The sequence below is a fragment of the Hydra vulgaris genome, chromosome 10 (assembly GCF_038396675.1).
Source record: "Hydra vulgaris chromosome 10, alternate assembly HydraT2T_AEP".
Classification (NCBI taxonomy): domain Eukaryota; kingdom Metazoa; phylum Cnidaria; class Hydrozoa; order Anthoathecata; family Hydridae; genus Hydra; species Hydra vulgaris.
This window is the reverse complement of record NC_088929.1, coordinates 27,106,312-27,121,066: the sequence shown is the minus strand read 5'-3', so window position 1 is coordinate 27,121,066 and position 14,755 is coordinate 27,106,312. Positions and strand designations below refer to the sequence as shown.

Sequence of the window (14,755 nt, the reverse complement as noted above, 5' to 3'; positions counted from 1 at the left end):
TTAGTTTAACTGTTAACACATTTAAACAAATCTTAAAAAACAAACATGATTTTTTAAAATGTAAATATTTATCTTAGTACTTATTATTTTTTACAACTTATCTACTTTTGTTTAACATGATTTATTTGGGTAAATAAAGTTTTTTGTGAAAAATAAATTTAAATTTATGATTTTTGATTGGTGTCTGTAGTTTATATGTATTTGATCATAGTATATAAATTATGATTTTATTCTAATTATTTCATTAAATTCCTCTCCCCAGAAAATAGCCAGAAAAAAAAAGGTAAAAAGAACAAGTATTTCTTAAATTTTCTGACTAAAAACCTCTTGATAAAGGTTGGGATTCTGAGACGGGCTGGGCCATATTTGAGAAAATGAAATATTTCACACATCAGAAACATTTTCATGAAATTCATATTTTGTTATGTTCTTTCAATTGTTTAAAACTAACAAAATCTGACACATTTAAAAAAAGTTTTTATTATTTAACATGATATTACTCAAAATAAATGTATTTTAGTTTTTGTCTAACAGAAAGCTGTACGCAAAAATTTTTAAAAGAATACAGAACATTCCTTGCCATTGAAAAAAGTTAAGTTAAAAAAAGATACTACTGCTATGAATCAGACACCTGAAAGAAGAAAGTTAAAAATTAAAGAATCTGTAACACCTACTGGTGCCTGGAAAGATCGATTCAGGGAGGTTATTGTAAAATTTATTAGTTACTTTTATGTTGACTGTATATATATATATATATATATATATATATATATATATATATATATATATATATATATATATATATATATATATATATATATATATATATATATATATTAATTCAATCAATAATATTTATAGTTAATTTATTTCATGAAGGATAAAATGTTTATAATATATTGATGAAGAGGTGCAGCACCAGGCACCTCCATACAAATATATGGGACACACGATGTGTCTATGCTTATATTGTTAGTGCGTCGAATCGACTTTTAATGTGTTGGTTGAAATGGAGTTAACAACAATGAAAAGGAGTTAACAATAATAAAGCATTCCATGCGTTGATTACGCAGTGTGTGAAGATTTCTCTTTCAACACAGTTGTTGACTAGTCATAAGTTATTACCACAAAAGTTATACTGGGAAAGCGTTTGCGTATAGACTGGTGACACAACAAGTTCGATTTTCTTAACACCATGCACAATCTTATATTACTGAATTAAATCATTTCTAACAAGTCTATTTTCTAGTTTGGTTAACCCTAGAATTTTTAGTATTTCTTCATATGATTTATGTTTGATGTCAGTGATTAGCTTTGTTGCACGCTTTTGAATGCTTTCGAGAGCCTTGAAAGCATTCAAAACCACAATTGGATGGCAAATTTGAGGTGTGGTCTAACATACGATTTATAAAGGACTTTCCAAAGTATGAGACCTGAAAGATTTGTTAAGCCGACCAAGTATCTGGTTTACTCTTGCAACTGCTGCTTCAACTTAATGCTTGACTTTCGAGTCTTCTGAAGCAAGAACACTTAGATTTCTTTTGACTGAAGTCATACCCAGTTCTTGTTTTATTCCCATCTGATCAGTCATTGTGTAGACAAAGACTGATTTGTTGGAGTGACCTAAGTGCATGCATTTGCATTTGTCCAAGTTTAAGAGCATTAACTACTTTTTGGACCATTTTACTACTTTGTTAATGTCCAGCTGGAGACCTGCTTTGTCCTCCTCAGTTTTGATGACACCTAAAATTTTGCTATCATTGGCATATATCTTGATGTGGTGAGCTATGTTGCCTGGTAGGTCATTTATGTAGAGGATGAAGTTTATGCAGAAGTCTTTTGTGCGGCACTTTGTCAAAGGCTTTCGCTAAGTCAGTTTATATCAAGCCTATGGCATAGCCATGATGTACTGCATCCGTCAGAATGTCACAAGCTTCTAGTAGATTTGACACACAGTCCCGCTTAGCTAAAAAAAACCGTGTTGAGCTCGTGTGAATAGATCATTGTTAAAGCAGTGCTTCATGATTGACTCATAAATGAAGCTCTTCATTATCTTGCATGATACTGATGTTAGTGATATCAGCCTGTAGTTTGAGCGCTTCCTTCTGCTACCCGTTTTGTAGATTAGTGTTATAATTGACAGTTTCCATAAATTGGGTACTTTGCCTTCGGAGAGAGATTTGCGGTAGATCATTGTTAATGGTACAGAGATTACAGCAGCGAAGTACATGAGGGTGCATTCTGTCATACCCTTTAGATTTTGTTTCTATTAGTTTTTCAAGCTTTTACTGTACAGCTGTATGTGTTATTGTAGTTTCATTTAAATTGCACTTTGCTTGTGTTTGGTCTCTGAAATTTGGCATTTGATCTAGAGGCTCAACAACAAATGCAGACTGAAAATAGTTGTTAAGTAAATGTGAAATTTCTTGCATACTTGTAGTTATTTTTCCTGCTTCGTTTTTGAGGGTTTCACCATTTTATTTTTCATTTGCTTATGCTTAACTTAGTTATGAAGTCATTTTGGGTCATAGTTGAAATGTGTTGCAATCTCTTTTTCGTAGCCAACTGTTGCTGCTTTCACCACCTTGCTGAGTCTTTTATATGCTACTTTGTGCTCCTTACGAATTCCCTCATGTGTCCATCTACTGGCTACTAAATATTTGCGCCATTGTGCTCCCTCACAGTTACTATAACTTCAGGGGTGTTCCATGGTTCTTTTTTACTCTTGAAGGGTAACTTAGTTGCAGGCATGTGGATTTCAATTGCTTCATTAATTTTTTCTAATAGTAATTTATAGTTGTCGTAAGCTGAAAAATAATTGAAGATACTTGTCCCATTGATGGCTATTATTCGTGCTCAGACGACATCATAGTTTGCTCTAATCCATAAGTACCTCAATTCGTTGTTATCTGTCAGTCGGTCGTTGTTTGTTGCAAATGAAGCAATGATAAAGTTTCATACCATTTTCGGCACTCATCAGCCATATATTTAAATTAAAAAAAAAACATTTAAAAATACAATTAAAAAACTGTAACAAAATTAAAAAAAACAATGGAGCGAGGTTGGTAGAATTAGTAAAGATATTCTTTTTAAAATTAATACAGACCGATGGAAAAACACTCGAAATGTTATCAAATGGTTTAAGGCCTTAAAAGATAAACACCTTTATAAAATTTTAATTTTTGGTATTATTGACTTCTACTCTTCTATAAGTAAAACACTTCTAAAAAACTATTAATTTTGCATTTTTGGTTGGTTTATACCATGGCGATGGCAAGGCAGTTTTTAGTAATAAAAGCAACCCGAAAATAAAAAAACATGTTGTCAAAATATTTTAATGCAATGTTTTACAGATTTCTATACAGTGCAACATGAAAATTGTCAACTATCTCAATGTAACTCTTAATCTTAGTGAGTGCACATTTAAACCTTATTTCAAACCTGATAATGCTTCAAATTACATCCATGCTGATTCGAATCTTTTGCCAAGTACACTTAAACATATAGCACACTCGGTTGAACTTAGATTGTGAGCAAATTCTTCTAACAAAGAATTTTAAAATGCTATCTCTCTATATAATGAAGCTTTATTTAAGTCTGGTTTTAAATATAGTCTAACATATAATCCCAAAGCAATATCAACTCAAAAATGGAACAGAGCATGCAACATAATTTGGTTTAACCCTCCATTTAATAATGTTAGCACCAACATAAGAAAATGTTTTTTGAAGCTAGTTGATGAACATTTTCCTAATTATAACAAACTGCATAAAATCTTCAACAGGAACACACTCAAAGTTAGTCACAGTTGTATACCAAGTGTAAAATACATTTTAAGCAAAAATACAAACCCTAATCAAGAAAACTGTAACTGCTTTAATAAAAATCTCTGTCCATTGTTCAGTAAATGTTTAACAAGTAACATTGTATATCAAGCAACAGTAACCACTGCTAATTGTGATTCCTCTCCTAATGAAAAATCCTCCATTGGTATAAGTGTGACTCCTTTTAAATTAAGATACACTAATCACATTAAATCTTTTAACATTTCTAAATATAAAAGTTATACAAAGCTCTCAAAGCAGGTATGAAAGTTAAAAGAAGCTAATTTAATTCCTATAGTTAAATGGAAAATTCTCAGGCAATTTAAAACATATAATCCAGCATCTAAATCTTCTAAATTATGTCTCACCAAAAATAACAACTCCTAAATTATACAAGTACTAATCTATTGAATAAAAGGAGGTTGTTTGAGAATGTTTCCAAGGGCAGACATAGAAACAGATTCTTTTATTCCCAATTTGACACTGGCGATTAGTAAAGATGTTTTTCCATATTATTATTATTATTATTATTATTTTTATTATTTGACGTCAGAACTCATTCCATTGTTGTTGTTTTTTTTTAGAATTTTGTAATGGTTTTTTATTGTATTTTTAAACAGTTTTTTCTTGATTTAAATATATGGCTGATAAGTGCTGAAAATGGCATGAAATTTAAAGTACCATCAAAAAAAATTTTTTTTTTTCTATCTAACCTTTTAATTTTTTATTTATTTATCTATTTTGTGGTTATTTCACTTTATATTAATCACTCTCAAATCGAAAAAGAGTTGATTATTGTCTCTTAATCAAAACAACAACATATATGTATATATAAATATATATATATATATAAATATATATATATATATATACACATATACATATATACATATATATATATATATATATATATATATATATATATATATATATATATATATATATAAATATACATATATACATACATATATATATATATATATATATATATATATATATATATATATATATATATATATATATATATATATATAAATATATATATATATATATATATATATATATATATATATATATATATATAAATATACACATATACATATACTACTGCTCTTTTTTTGTGAATGTATTAAATTAAAAAATAACATGTCTTTTTTTGTGACCAAAGGTCACAAGCAGCTGTAGCGCAGTAGTTAGCATGTTTGCCTTAGAAGTTCTGTAGTTTAACGCCACCTCTGGGCAATTTTTGTAACATCGGTAAGGAAGGAGTTGTGAACTTCCTTTTAAATGCTCTACTGTGGTGCTCTGTGATAAAACCGCCCATCTACAAATCTACAAATGTTGAGTAGTTAGTCTCTTTTGTCTGAATAATTGAAGAAGAAAATTTTTTTGCCAAAATAGCTAGTATTGCTTGAAAATTCCATCTTGCATTATTTAATTTAGGTATTTTCTGAAACTTTACTTAAGGAAATACTCCAGACTCTTCAATCAAGCAGAATACCTGAATTAATTGCAATAAAAATTTCATATAATCAGGCCATCCTGCTGTTTCAGTACTCCCTTCTTTACTATTGTTGAAATTCTTCTGAGCTGTTTGTAGTTCTTTACAAGTTCCCGGATAGGCAGTATTCCATATTGGGTGACATGTTGTTTCCTCCAAATTCTTCGTTCATTACTACGTGAAGAACTCAATAATGAACATAATGTTGACAACCAATGAATTGGTTGTCAACATCATGTTCTTGACTTTGGTTTTCAGTTTCTATTCATTAAAATACTTTTGTAGCTGACTGACAATCCCTTCCAGTGTTTACTTTCGTAGTGTCTGCTACAATCATCTTTATACTCTTCAATAAATTTTATTCTGTGAGAATAGCTATTATACCTTTGACAACTGTATTTACTTTTCCATCTGGTAGATCTAGTGCTTAACCTATCTTTGTTTATTCTTCAACACTAACACTTTATACTCTAGGTGACTAATGCGTTTTACATCAAAGTGCAGTGACCAGCTTTCTAAATATAGTGTTTTCTTCATTTCTTCTTTAAGTTTTTAATCTGATCTGAACATACCAGACTGTGGAGGTGTCAGAATGTTGATCCCATCTTTAGGCAACTGTCGACAAATGGTTGCTGGTTTGCTAGTTGATAATTTTCAAAATGTTACTAATTTGGTTGCAGTTTTGGTTTTGCTGTAGTTCTTGCTGGTACTTGTGGGCTGTTCTTCTGAATCTTCAGACTCTTAATATTCTGCCTCAGACTCGGATGCAGAAGTTAGCGTTCCTGATGCTGCCATTACTGTTGTTAAAGTAGGCTTCAAGAACATTTTTTTTCTTTTGGATAGATGTATAGTTTTTTAACTAGCAGTTTTCATAGTTGTATACCCAACCTGTCCTTTGCTTTCAACCTGAAGATGATATCTTTTGCCCTCACTGCAAAGCAATTCACCATCTTTTTTTGTAATGTCAAAAACTTCATTCAATTGATCGCATTTTTTTTTTTTTTTTTGCACATTTATTGTACACTTTCAGCACTTAATCCAGTTTTACCTATACTGAATTGAATTTATAAATGTGGAAAATTTAATTTCTTTTGCCATAAACTTGTTGCTCAATTAAGCAGCTTATATAGTCTAAATCTCAAATGTATACTTTAACTTACATATATTTATATATAAGTATATATATATATAAATATTTATTTATAAATAAGTATATATGTGTGTGTGTGTATGTATATATATATATATATATATATATATATATATATATATATATATATATATATATATATATATATATATATATATATGTATATATATATATATGTAAATTATGTTAGTGTATTTTACAAATAGAGTGCTCAATGTTCTTAAAGAACAGAGCAATAATTAATTAGTAAAAAACACTTATCTAACTTTTATCTTTGACTTGAAGTTTCACCATTGCTGGATCATCAGGAAGAGTTACTAAATCTCAAAAAAAATTCAATTTATAGAAAAAAATATTTTACAGGAAGTTATAAATTATTATAAAAAATTTTTAATTACTATATTTTTTTGTTAAAGGGAAGTTACAGAAAGTAATTATGAAATAATTTTCTTTGGAATGGGGATAGTTTAATTTGGTCATTTGTTTTTATAATTTTTTAAGAGGTATTTATTTTCGTGCCTACATTTAGAAATTAGTTCAGATTTTTTATTTAATAAATTTTCTTGATTTAAATGAGTAATTATTTCAAATTTTTCTTGCAAACATAGCATACATTTTTTGGAAATGTTATTATAGGCAGGGGCAGATTTTAGAATAGACCATTGTAAATTAAAATTTTTAATTTTTTCTTTTAAATCCCAAATATATTTTGACAGCATAGTCTCTTTTGAATATTTTTTGTGTTTAAACGATTGTTTGTGGTTGGCATAACGTTTTTTCCATTCCCCCTCGGTTAAGCCAATATATTGTTTATCAGGGTTGTTTTGTGAGGAAACAATGCACTTGTAAATTACATTTTTTGAAAGGCATTTTCCATTTAGAGGGTTTTTTGTTTACAATTACAATAATTTTTTTCTTTTATATGTTCTTTTTTATTAATTAACGAGTAGTTGTGGCCTTTTATAATTCTTTCTAAATTTTTTGTACAACTATAACTTACTTTAATGGTATTTCTGTTAAAAATCTTATGTAATTTATTAGAGGGAGGAAAATGTTTGTCTACTAATTTTAAAAAAATTTTACCTATATTTGTTGAAACATTTTTGCTGTACGGGGGGTTGAACCAAATTATGTTTCTATTTCTATTACGCTTTTTTGCAATTTTCTTTTCAAATTTTAGCTCGGAATTTTGAAAGCCACTTTTTTTAAAGGCATCTTCATAAACGCGTTTAGAGGAGTTAAAAATATTTTCATTAGAAGAGTTTTGGTTTAGCCTATTGTTAATTGAAATTGGAATTTGTTTTAGAATTTGAGGGGGATGGTTCGAATTTACATTAATATACAATAATTCGTCATTAGGTTTTTTGTAGGGCTTATAGGAACTTTCTGAGAGGTTAAATGTGACATCAAGAAAATTCACTATTTTTAAATTTATATTTATTTCAATTAGGAAGCCAATATTTTTAAAAACTTTAATAATATCTTTTCTAATTTTATCGAGTTGTGGCCCTGATTTTTTATGCATTATTATTAAACCGTCGTCGCGATAAAGTAAAATTGATTAATTTGGATTATTTTAGCTAGGGTATTTAAAATATATAAACCTACAAATTCGCAAATTTCTGCTCCGTCGTAACTTCCCATTGTTACATCAAAGCATTCGTGCGTGGTTTTTTTCTTCAACGTTTCCTTATCAAAATGGAGTAAATTTTTTCTGCAGTGCTTAATTATACGGATAGTGTCCTCAGTAATTTCTAAATGGGATTTTCCAAATTCTATTGTTTTATCTAAAATTTCTGCTGTAATTGAGGAGTAAAAATCAATAATATCAAATTGTATAAATGTGCATTCATTTTTATTGTTAATTTTAGAAAACCAATCTATAACATCAGTGGTCATATATCATATATATATATATATATAAATATATATATATATATATATATATATATATATATATATATATATATATATATATATATATATATATGTATGTATATATATATATATATATATATATATATATATATATATATATATATATATATATATATATATGTATATATAGTTCTGTAGTTTGTTGTGTTTGGGAAGCACGGAAGGAAAAAAGTGATTCTTACGCCAACACATACGTCACTTTTAATTACAAATTAATCGTTTTTTAAAAAAACCACAAAAATGCAAATTTAATTGACCAGAATGTTTTTAAAAACATTCTGAATGTTTTTATTTTTTTAATAAAATGTTTTTATTTTTAATTTTTTTAATAAAATGTTTTTATTTTTGTTTTTTTTACTGTAAACCATGCGCGGAGTGTTGCTACATCGACTATCTTTTAGCCTGACTCGCAAGGGAGTGCTGGTATATCGACTGACAAATAGCCCCACTCGCAACGGAGTGTTGCAACATCTACTATCTTTTAGCCTGACCCGCAAGAGAGTGCTGCTACATTGACTGAGTGGTGGGGCAGGCAGTCTATCAATTATTAAAAAAAAAAATTCCGGTCTTGCATTTTAATTTTTACATTTTGTCAACAAAATATGGAAAAAACTTTCGGACAACATAAGAGTTCCATATATATATATATATATATATATATATATATATATATATATATATATATATATATATATATATATATATATATATATATATATAATTAAATTTTAGAAAAAACAACTTTTAATGGAACTTAAAGTTTCATGCCTACCGGCAATCATAAGCCATGAAGTACAAAATCAAAAATATAAAAAACCGTTTAAAAATTACAAACTGCGGTAGAATGAGTTCTGACGTTATATTACAAGAAGACGTAATGGAAAACTAATCTCCGCTATCAAATAATGAAAGGAGAAATTTATTTTTGTGTCTGCATTTAGAAACTAATTCGCCTCTTTTGTTTAGCAGATTGTTCCCTTTGTAAAATAATATTTCGAATTTCTCATTTAAACAAAGTTTACAAATTTTTGACGCAGGATTGTATGATTTACAGTGTTTAATAATATTCCATTTGATTGAAGTTGTAAAATTGTTTTCTTTTAACTCCCATACTTCCTTAGACAACTCAGTGTCGTTTTTGTATTTTCTTATGTTAAAAGATTTTTGATGGTTCGCATAACGTAGCTTAAATGAGGTTTCGCTTATCCCAATGTATACTTTATCGTTGTATTGAGGTTTATTTGAGCTTACGGTGGCTTGGTAAACGATATTGTTAGAAAAGCAAATGTTGTTCAGTGGGTAAAGAGATTTTTTAATGCAATTGCAGGCTTTTTCTGATAATTTTAGATCACCATATAAAATATTTTTGTTGTGTAAGTTGATAATAGATTTGATGTTTGGCATACAGGAGTAGCTTATTTTAATTGTGTTTCTGTTAAATATTATGTGTAGTTGGTGGTTTTTAGGAAAATGCTTGTCAATTAGGTAATTTAGTCAATTAATGCTTGTCAACCATACTGCAAGCCTGAAAATAACCTAAGTTATGTGCATGCTGATTCTAACCATCCATCAAGCATAAAAAATAATCTTCCAAAAAATATTGAGCTAAGATTGTCTGCCAACTCATCAAGTGAAGTTATTTTTAATAAATCGACACACCTTTATGATGACGCATTAAAGCAATCGGGATACATTTATAAATTGACATATAAACCAAGCATAAATAATGTTCCAAAAAATAACCGCAAACAAAACATAATCTGGTACAACCCTCCATTTAGTAAAAATGTTACCAAAAACCAAAATTGGTCAACGCGGAGATTAGTTTTCTATTACGTCTTCTTGTAATATAACGTCAGAACTCATTCTACCGTAGTTTGTAATTTTTAAATGGTTTTTTATATTTTTGATTTTGTACTTCATGGCTGATGATTGCCGATAGGCATGAAACTTTAAGTTCCATTAAAAGTTGTTTTTTCTAAAATTTAATTATAAAACGCTCTGTTTTTGAAAAAATATATATTTTCTTAAATATTGAGCACTTTACAACAATCAAGAGTTTAGTATTTTTAATACTAAATCATACAACAGCAATATATATATATATATATATATATATATATATATATATATATATATATATATATATATATATATATATATATATATATATATATATATATATATATTATAGGGGTGTTTGAAGAGGCTTAAGAGCAGTCGGGATGAAATGGTTAACAATTTTAGGAATGCACTGCCAGGATTTCCCTCATCATCACAAGAATTAGTTCAACAAGTTATGATTCATGAATGGGAGCAAATGACACTTGAAAGTCCGCATTTGTCAAGAATTCCACAGAACTTTTCATCTATGAAAGATGAGCGATTTGTATTACTTCATCAATGTTTTTTTTTAATTTATCAATTTTGAGATATTAATTAAATTTTTTTTAATAATTACATTTGAATAATTTGTTTATGATCACTAAAATATTCGTGTTTTTATTAGAAATTTGATAAAACGTATGAAGACATAGAAGATATTTTGAATGTCTTTGAAACTATTCAACAAGAATTACTTAAAGAAGGTTTACCTTTTTCTTTTTCACCTTTAAAATTTATAGTTCAATATTTTAAGACTTTGAAAAAAGTTAAATTTGAACTATTTTGTTTGATCAACCTTTTTTTTTCTTTAGAACAGTTAATGTTATTGAAGTATGAAGATTCTGTATCTTTTAACGAGCGCTATCTTTGTGCCACTATTGACTTACTTACTACTGATAATGTGATGTGTCCAATTTGTAAAAAGTAATTATTTTTTTTACTACAAATTTTCATTTTAGTTTCAAAACTTTGTTAAATATGTTGTTCTTTTGACAGACACAATCTAATTCAAAGAAACAACACTTTCGTATGCGCGTGTGGGTTGTTCATTGACAATCAAGTATTATATTTCTTTGTCCTTTTATTAAATGTTACTTTTAATCACTTGTTATTTTATTTTTTAATAACTTTTTATATAACTTCTAATCACTTTTTATGTATTTTTGTTATGTATTTTCTGTATATCTTTCACTTGTTATGAATTTTCTGTATATTTTTATTGCAGTATCATTTTTTTAATTTTGTTGCTTTTTAGACTTGTGATCTTAACTTTCTTCACAAACAGTTAAATATGGCTGTTACTGTTCACAAGTAAAAATTTCACACAATTTCTAAGTTTCTTTATTTTTAATATCTATTGTTTGATAAACCTTGTTTCCTTTTTTTTCTTTTTTTTTAAATTATTTATTTTTGCAGAAAAAAACTTTGGTTAAGTTAATTGATCACAGTGCTGTGGCTACTGGGTCCGATGCCCTCCTTCCCCCCCTACCTTCAAAAAAAAAAACTCTCATAAGGGCCCCTAAATCTTTATAAATTTTACATTAGGTGTTACTAAAAATAAAAAAGTTCCTTACATTTACAAAAGGACCCCTTAATTAGCCAATTGGCGCCCTAAATTTGCTAAGCTCCCTAATATTGGGAGAGTGGCGGGGCTTAGCCACGACTCTGCCTCATCATAATTTTAAAAAATATTAAAAATTATATATTAAATAATATTTTTTAAATTATGACAGTAACCAATGCAGTTCAGAGCCTGTTTTTTCGTTGTTGGATTTCAGTGGAATAAATGTAAAAAATCTTGTAATGATTTGCCAGGTAAATTTTATTTACTTTAATTTGTAACTGTTTTGATAAGATAATGGCTGACAGAACTGAGAGCAATTTATAACTACGTTGCTAGTTGCTATGTGTTAAATTCATCCATTGCATTAGGCTCTATATCAAAATTAGTATATAATAAATTCTTAATTTGAAGCTTGCCATGAAACTTATAAAGATTTTTAATAACACCTTGATTTTATTAGATTTGTGACGTTATGGAAATAATCTTATGAATTTCAAAGACGCTTCGTTTTTTGGTCGTTAATTTCTGTCTGGCATGATATGCGTGAATTTGTTTAGACCTGCAATTATATGTTTATAATGTATTTATATATATTTTTAAAGTTAAGTAATATTTTTAATATAATAATATTTTACTCAAACCGCCTATTAAGTTTATTGTCTCTTGAGAGTTGAGTAATGGGGAAGAGAAGTTTGAGGAGTTTTAAATTAATTAAAAAAATAATTGTTCTGTGCAAAAGAAATTTTTTTTATCAAATTATGAATTATGTTTAGAGTTACCTTAGACTTGATTATTTGTCGGCTTTTTTAATATTAAAATGAGAAAATATAAAAATAACATTCACGAAGATGTTATCTGGATACAATTGGATGAGATATTCACAATAAAGTATAGAAAATAAATACTCTCAAATCAAATTGATATTACTCAACAATAAGGCATTTTGTTAGATATTGAATATATTGAGTTAAAAAAATCTATAAACACAAATGATGGAATAACATCGACAAAATTTAGAGTCGTGAAACAAATATGAAAAGATTAATGTTGAAGTATTGGATAAAAGTATTGGATATACAGCAATAAGGAAAAACTAAGTAAAATAGATTGTGCAGGAAAGATGGTATTAAAGAAAGTGAGAACGAGAGCTGGTGGGAAATAAAACAAGTTACATAAATTTTTTTTTTTTTTAGGTGCCCCAAGAAATCCTAACGGTCTTGTCACAGAGCACCGCGGAAGTGCATTTAACCAGGAAGTTCACGCCTCCTTCCTTACCGTGACGCGAAAATATGTCCAGAGCTCGTTTCGAACCTGGATCTCCTGCTTATAAAGCAAGCGCTCTAACCACTTATTTAATTTAGTGCGCCACGGCTGCACTAAATTGCTAATTGAATGTCAATTAGCAATTTAGTTTTTATTAATTAGCAATTAGCAATTTAGTTTTAAATTAGCAATAAATTGCTAATTGAATGTCAAAAATAGCATTGAACAATCTTATTAAGTTTCTCAATATGGTAATATAATTTCGAATGACAGTTTTCAAATTAAACTTTAAAAATTTTTTTTAAATAATATATAAATATATTTATACATTCTCTTTACCACTTAATATTGAATGTTGTGTCGAATATTGTGGATATTGCGTCGAATCAACTTTTCTTGTTACATCGAAACGACGTCGTTAGTTTCGACCTCGGCGTTTGTTACATTTTTGACACGATTACGACGTCGTATCGACGTTACTATTTAGAGCCGTATCGACGTTGATGAGCCGGCTGGGTCCTCAATATTTTTGATCAAATGAATATCCCTGATATATATAAACTAAAAATTTATTTTTTGATTATATGTGGAAGTATGATTTATCTCCTTTATTTTTTAAAAACCTTTTTAAAAAATAAAGGACATTTTGAAACCATTAAGCAATTTTAACATGAGAAATAATAGTTATGTAAATGAACCATTCTGTCGAACAAAATTCGATCAATTTTATATCAGTTATTGTGCGGCTCATCTCTAAAACAAAATTGTTTTGACTAACTTCGACTTACCCATAACTTATCCTGTTTTTAAAAATAAATTAAAAGATTTCATTCTCTCTATCGAAAATATTTTTGAATATTTTAAAATTATCTTGTGTTAAAATAATGTTTTATTGTTTTGAGTTCTTTTTTTAAATTTTATTTATATTAATTTATGTTTATTTATTTAAGTACGATTTTTTGTTTTAATGTTATTTTTTACGTAAGGTAACACGAGGTTAGATTGACAGGTGGGTAACATTGACACTTGTTATATTAAATGTTTTTACCAGTCACCAATTGACTATTGTTTAAATTATTTTAACTAACTAATCTGTTGAATGAATAGTTTTTATTTATTCCTACTTATTTTATTTATTGTTCTTATACTTTTTATTTTATATTTATTTGTTAGTTTACTCTAGTATAAAATTCTGATGAGAAGATCCTCTTGATCTTTCTTCAGACACAGATTATTTATCTTGCAACTTTGTAAAAATTTATTATTTTTATATCTTAACTTTATTAAATGCTTATTTAAAGTTCTGACGACAAGATCTTTGCGATCTTCTTTATACCTTGTTTATATTTGTTATATTTTTTATCATTGTAAGTTTATATTATTATTTTTTTATTTGTTATTTAAAGCTGTACAACGATTAACAAATATAAACCAAAAAAAACATATATAGCTATTTTTATCCACATAATTGTAAACATAAACAACGACACAATACGGTGTAGAGGATGAAATTATTACCGTTTTTCATAATTACCGGTAACGGTAAAACCCCGGTTTTTGCCATTTTTATTACCGGTAAAACCGGTAATTTAAAGTTTTTTTAAAGGAATAAAAAAAGGCTTGAAATGTAG

General features: G+C 27.8%; 1 protein-coding gene across 1 annotated transcript; it reads left to right on the top strand.

Moving 5' to 3' along the window:
* Positions 1–485: 485 nt before the first annotated feature.
* LOC100208953 (RPA-interacting protein B) lies at positions 486–12,501 on the top strand. Its single transcript, XM_065807651.1, has 8 exons — positions 486–702; positions 10,608–10,802; positions 10,923–11,001; positions 11,110–11,221; positions 11,294–11,357; positions 11,553–11,608; positions 12,031–12,112; positions 12,322–12,501. Exons 1-8 carry the CDS (start codon positions 619–621, stop codon positions 12,349–12,351), a joined length of 702 nt encoding a protein of 233 aa, XP_065663723.1. The 5' UTR covers positions 486–618; the 3' UTR covers positions 12,352–12,501.
* The last annotated feature ends 2,254 nt before the right edge of the window (positions 12,502–14,755 follow it).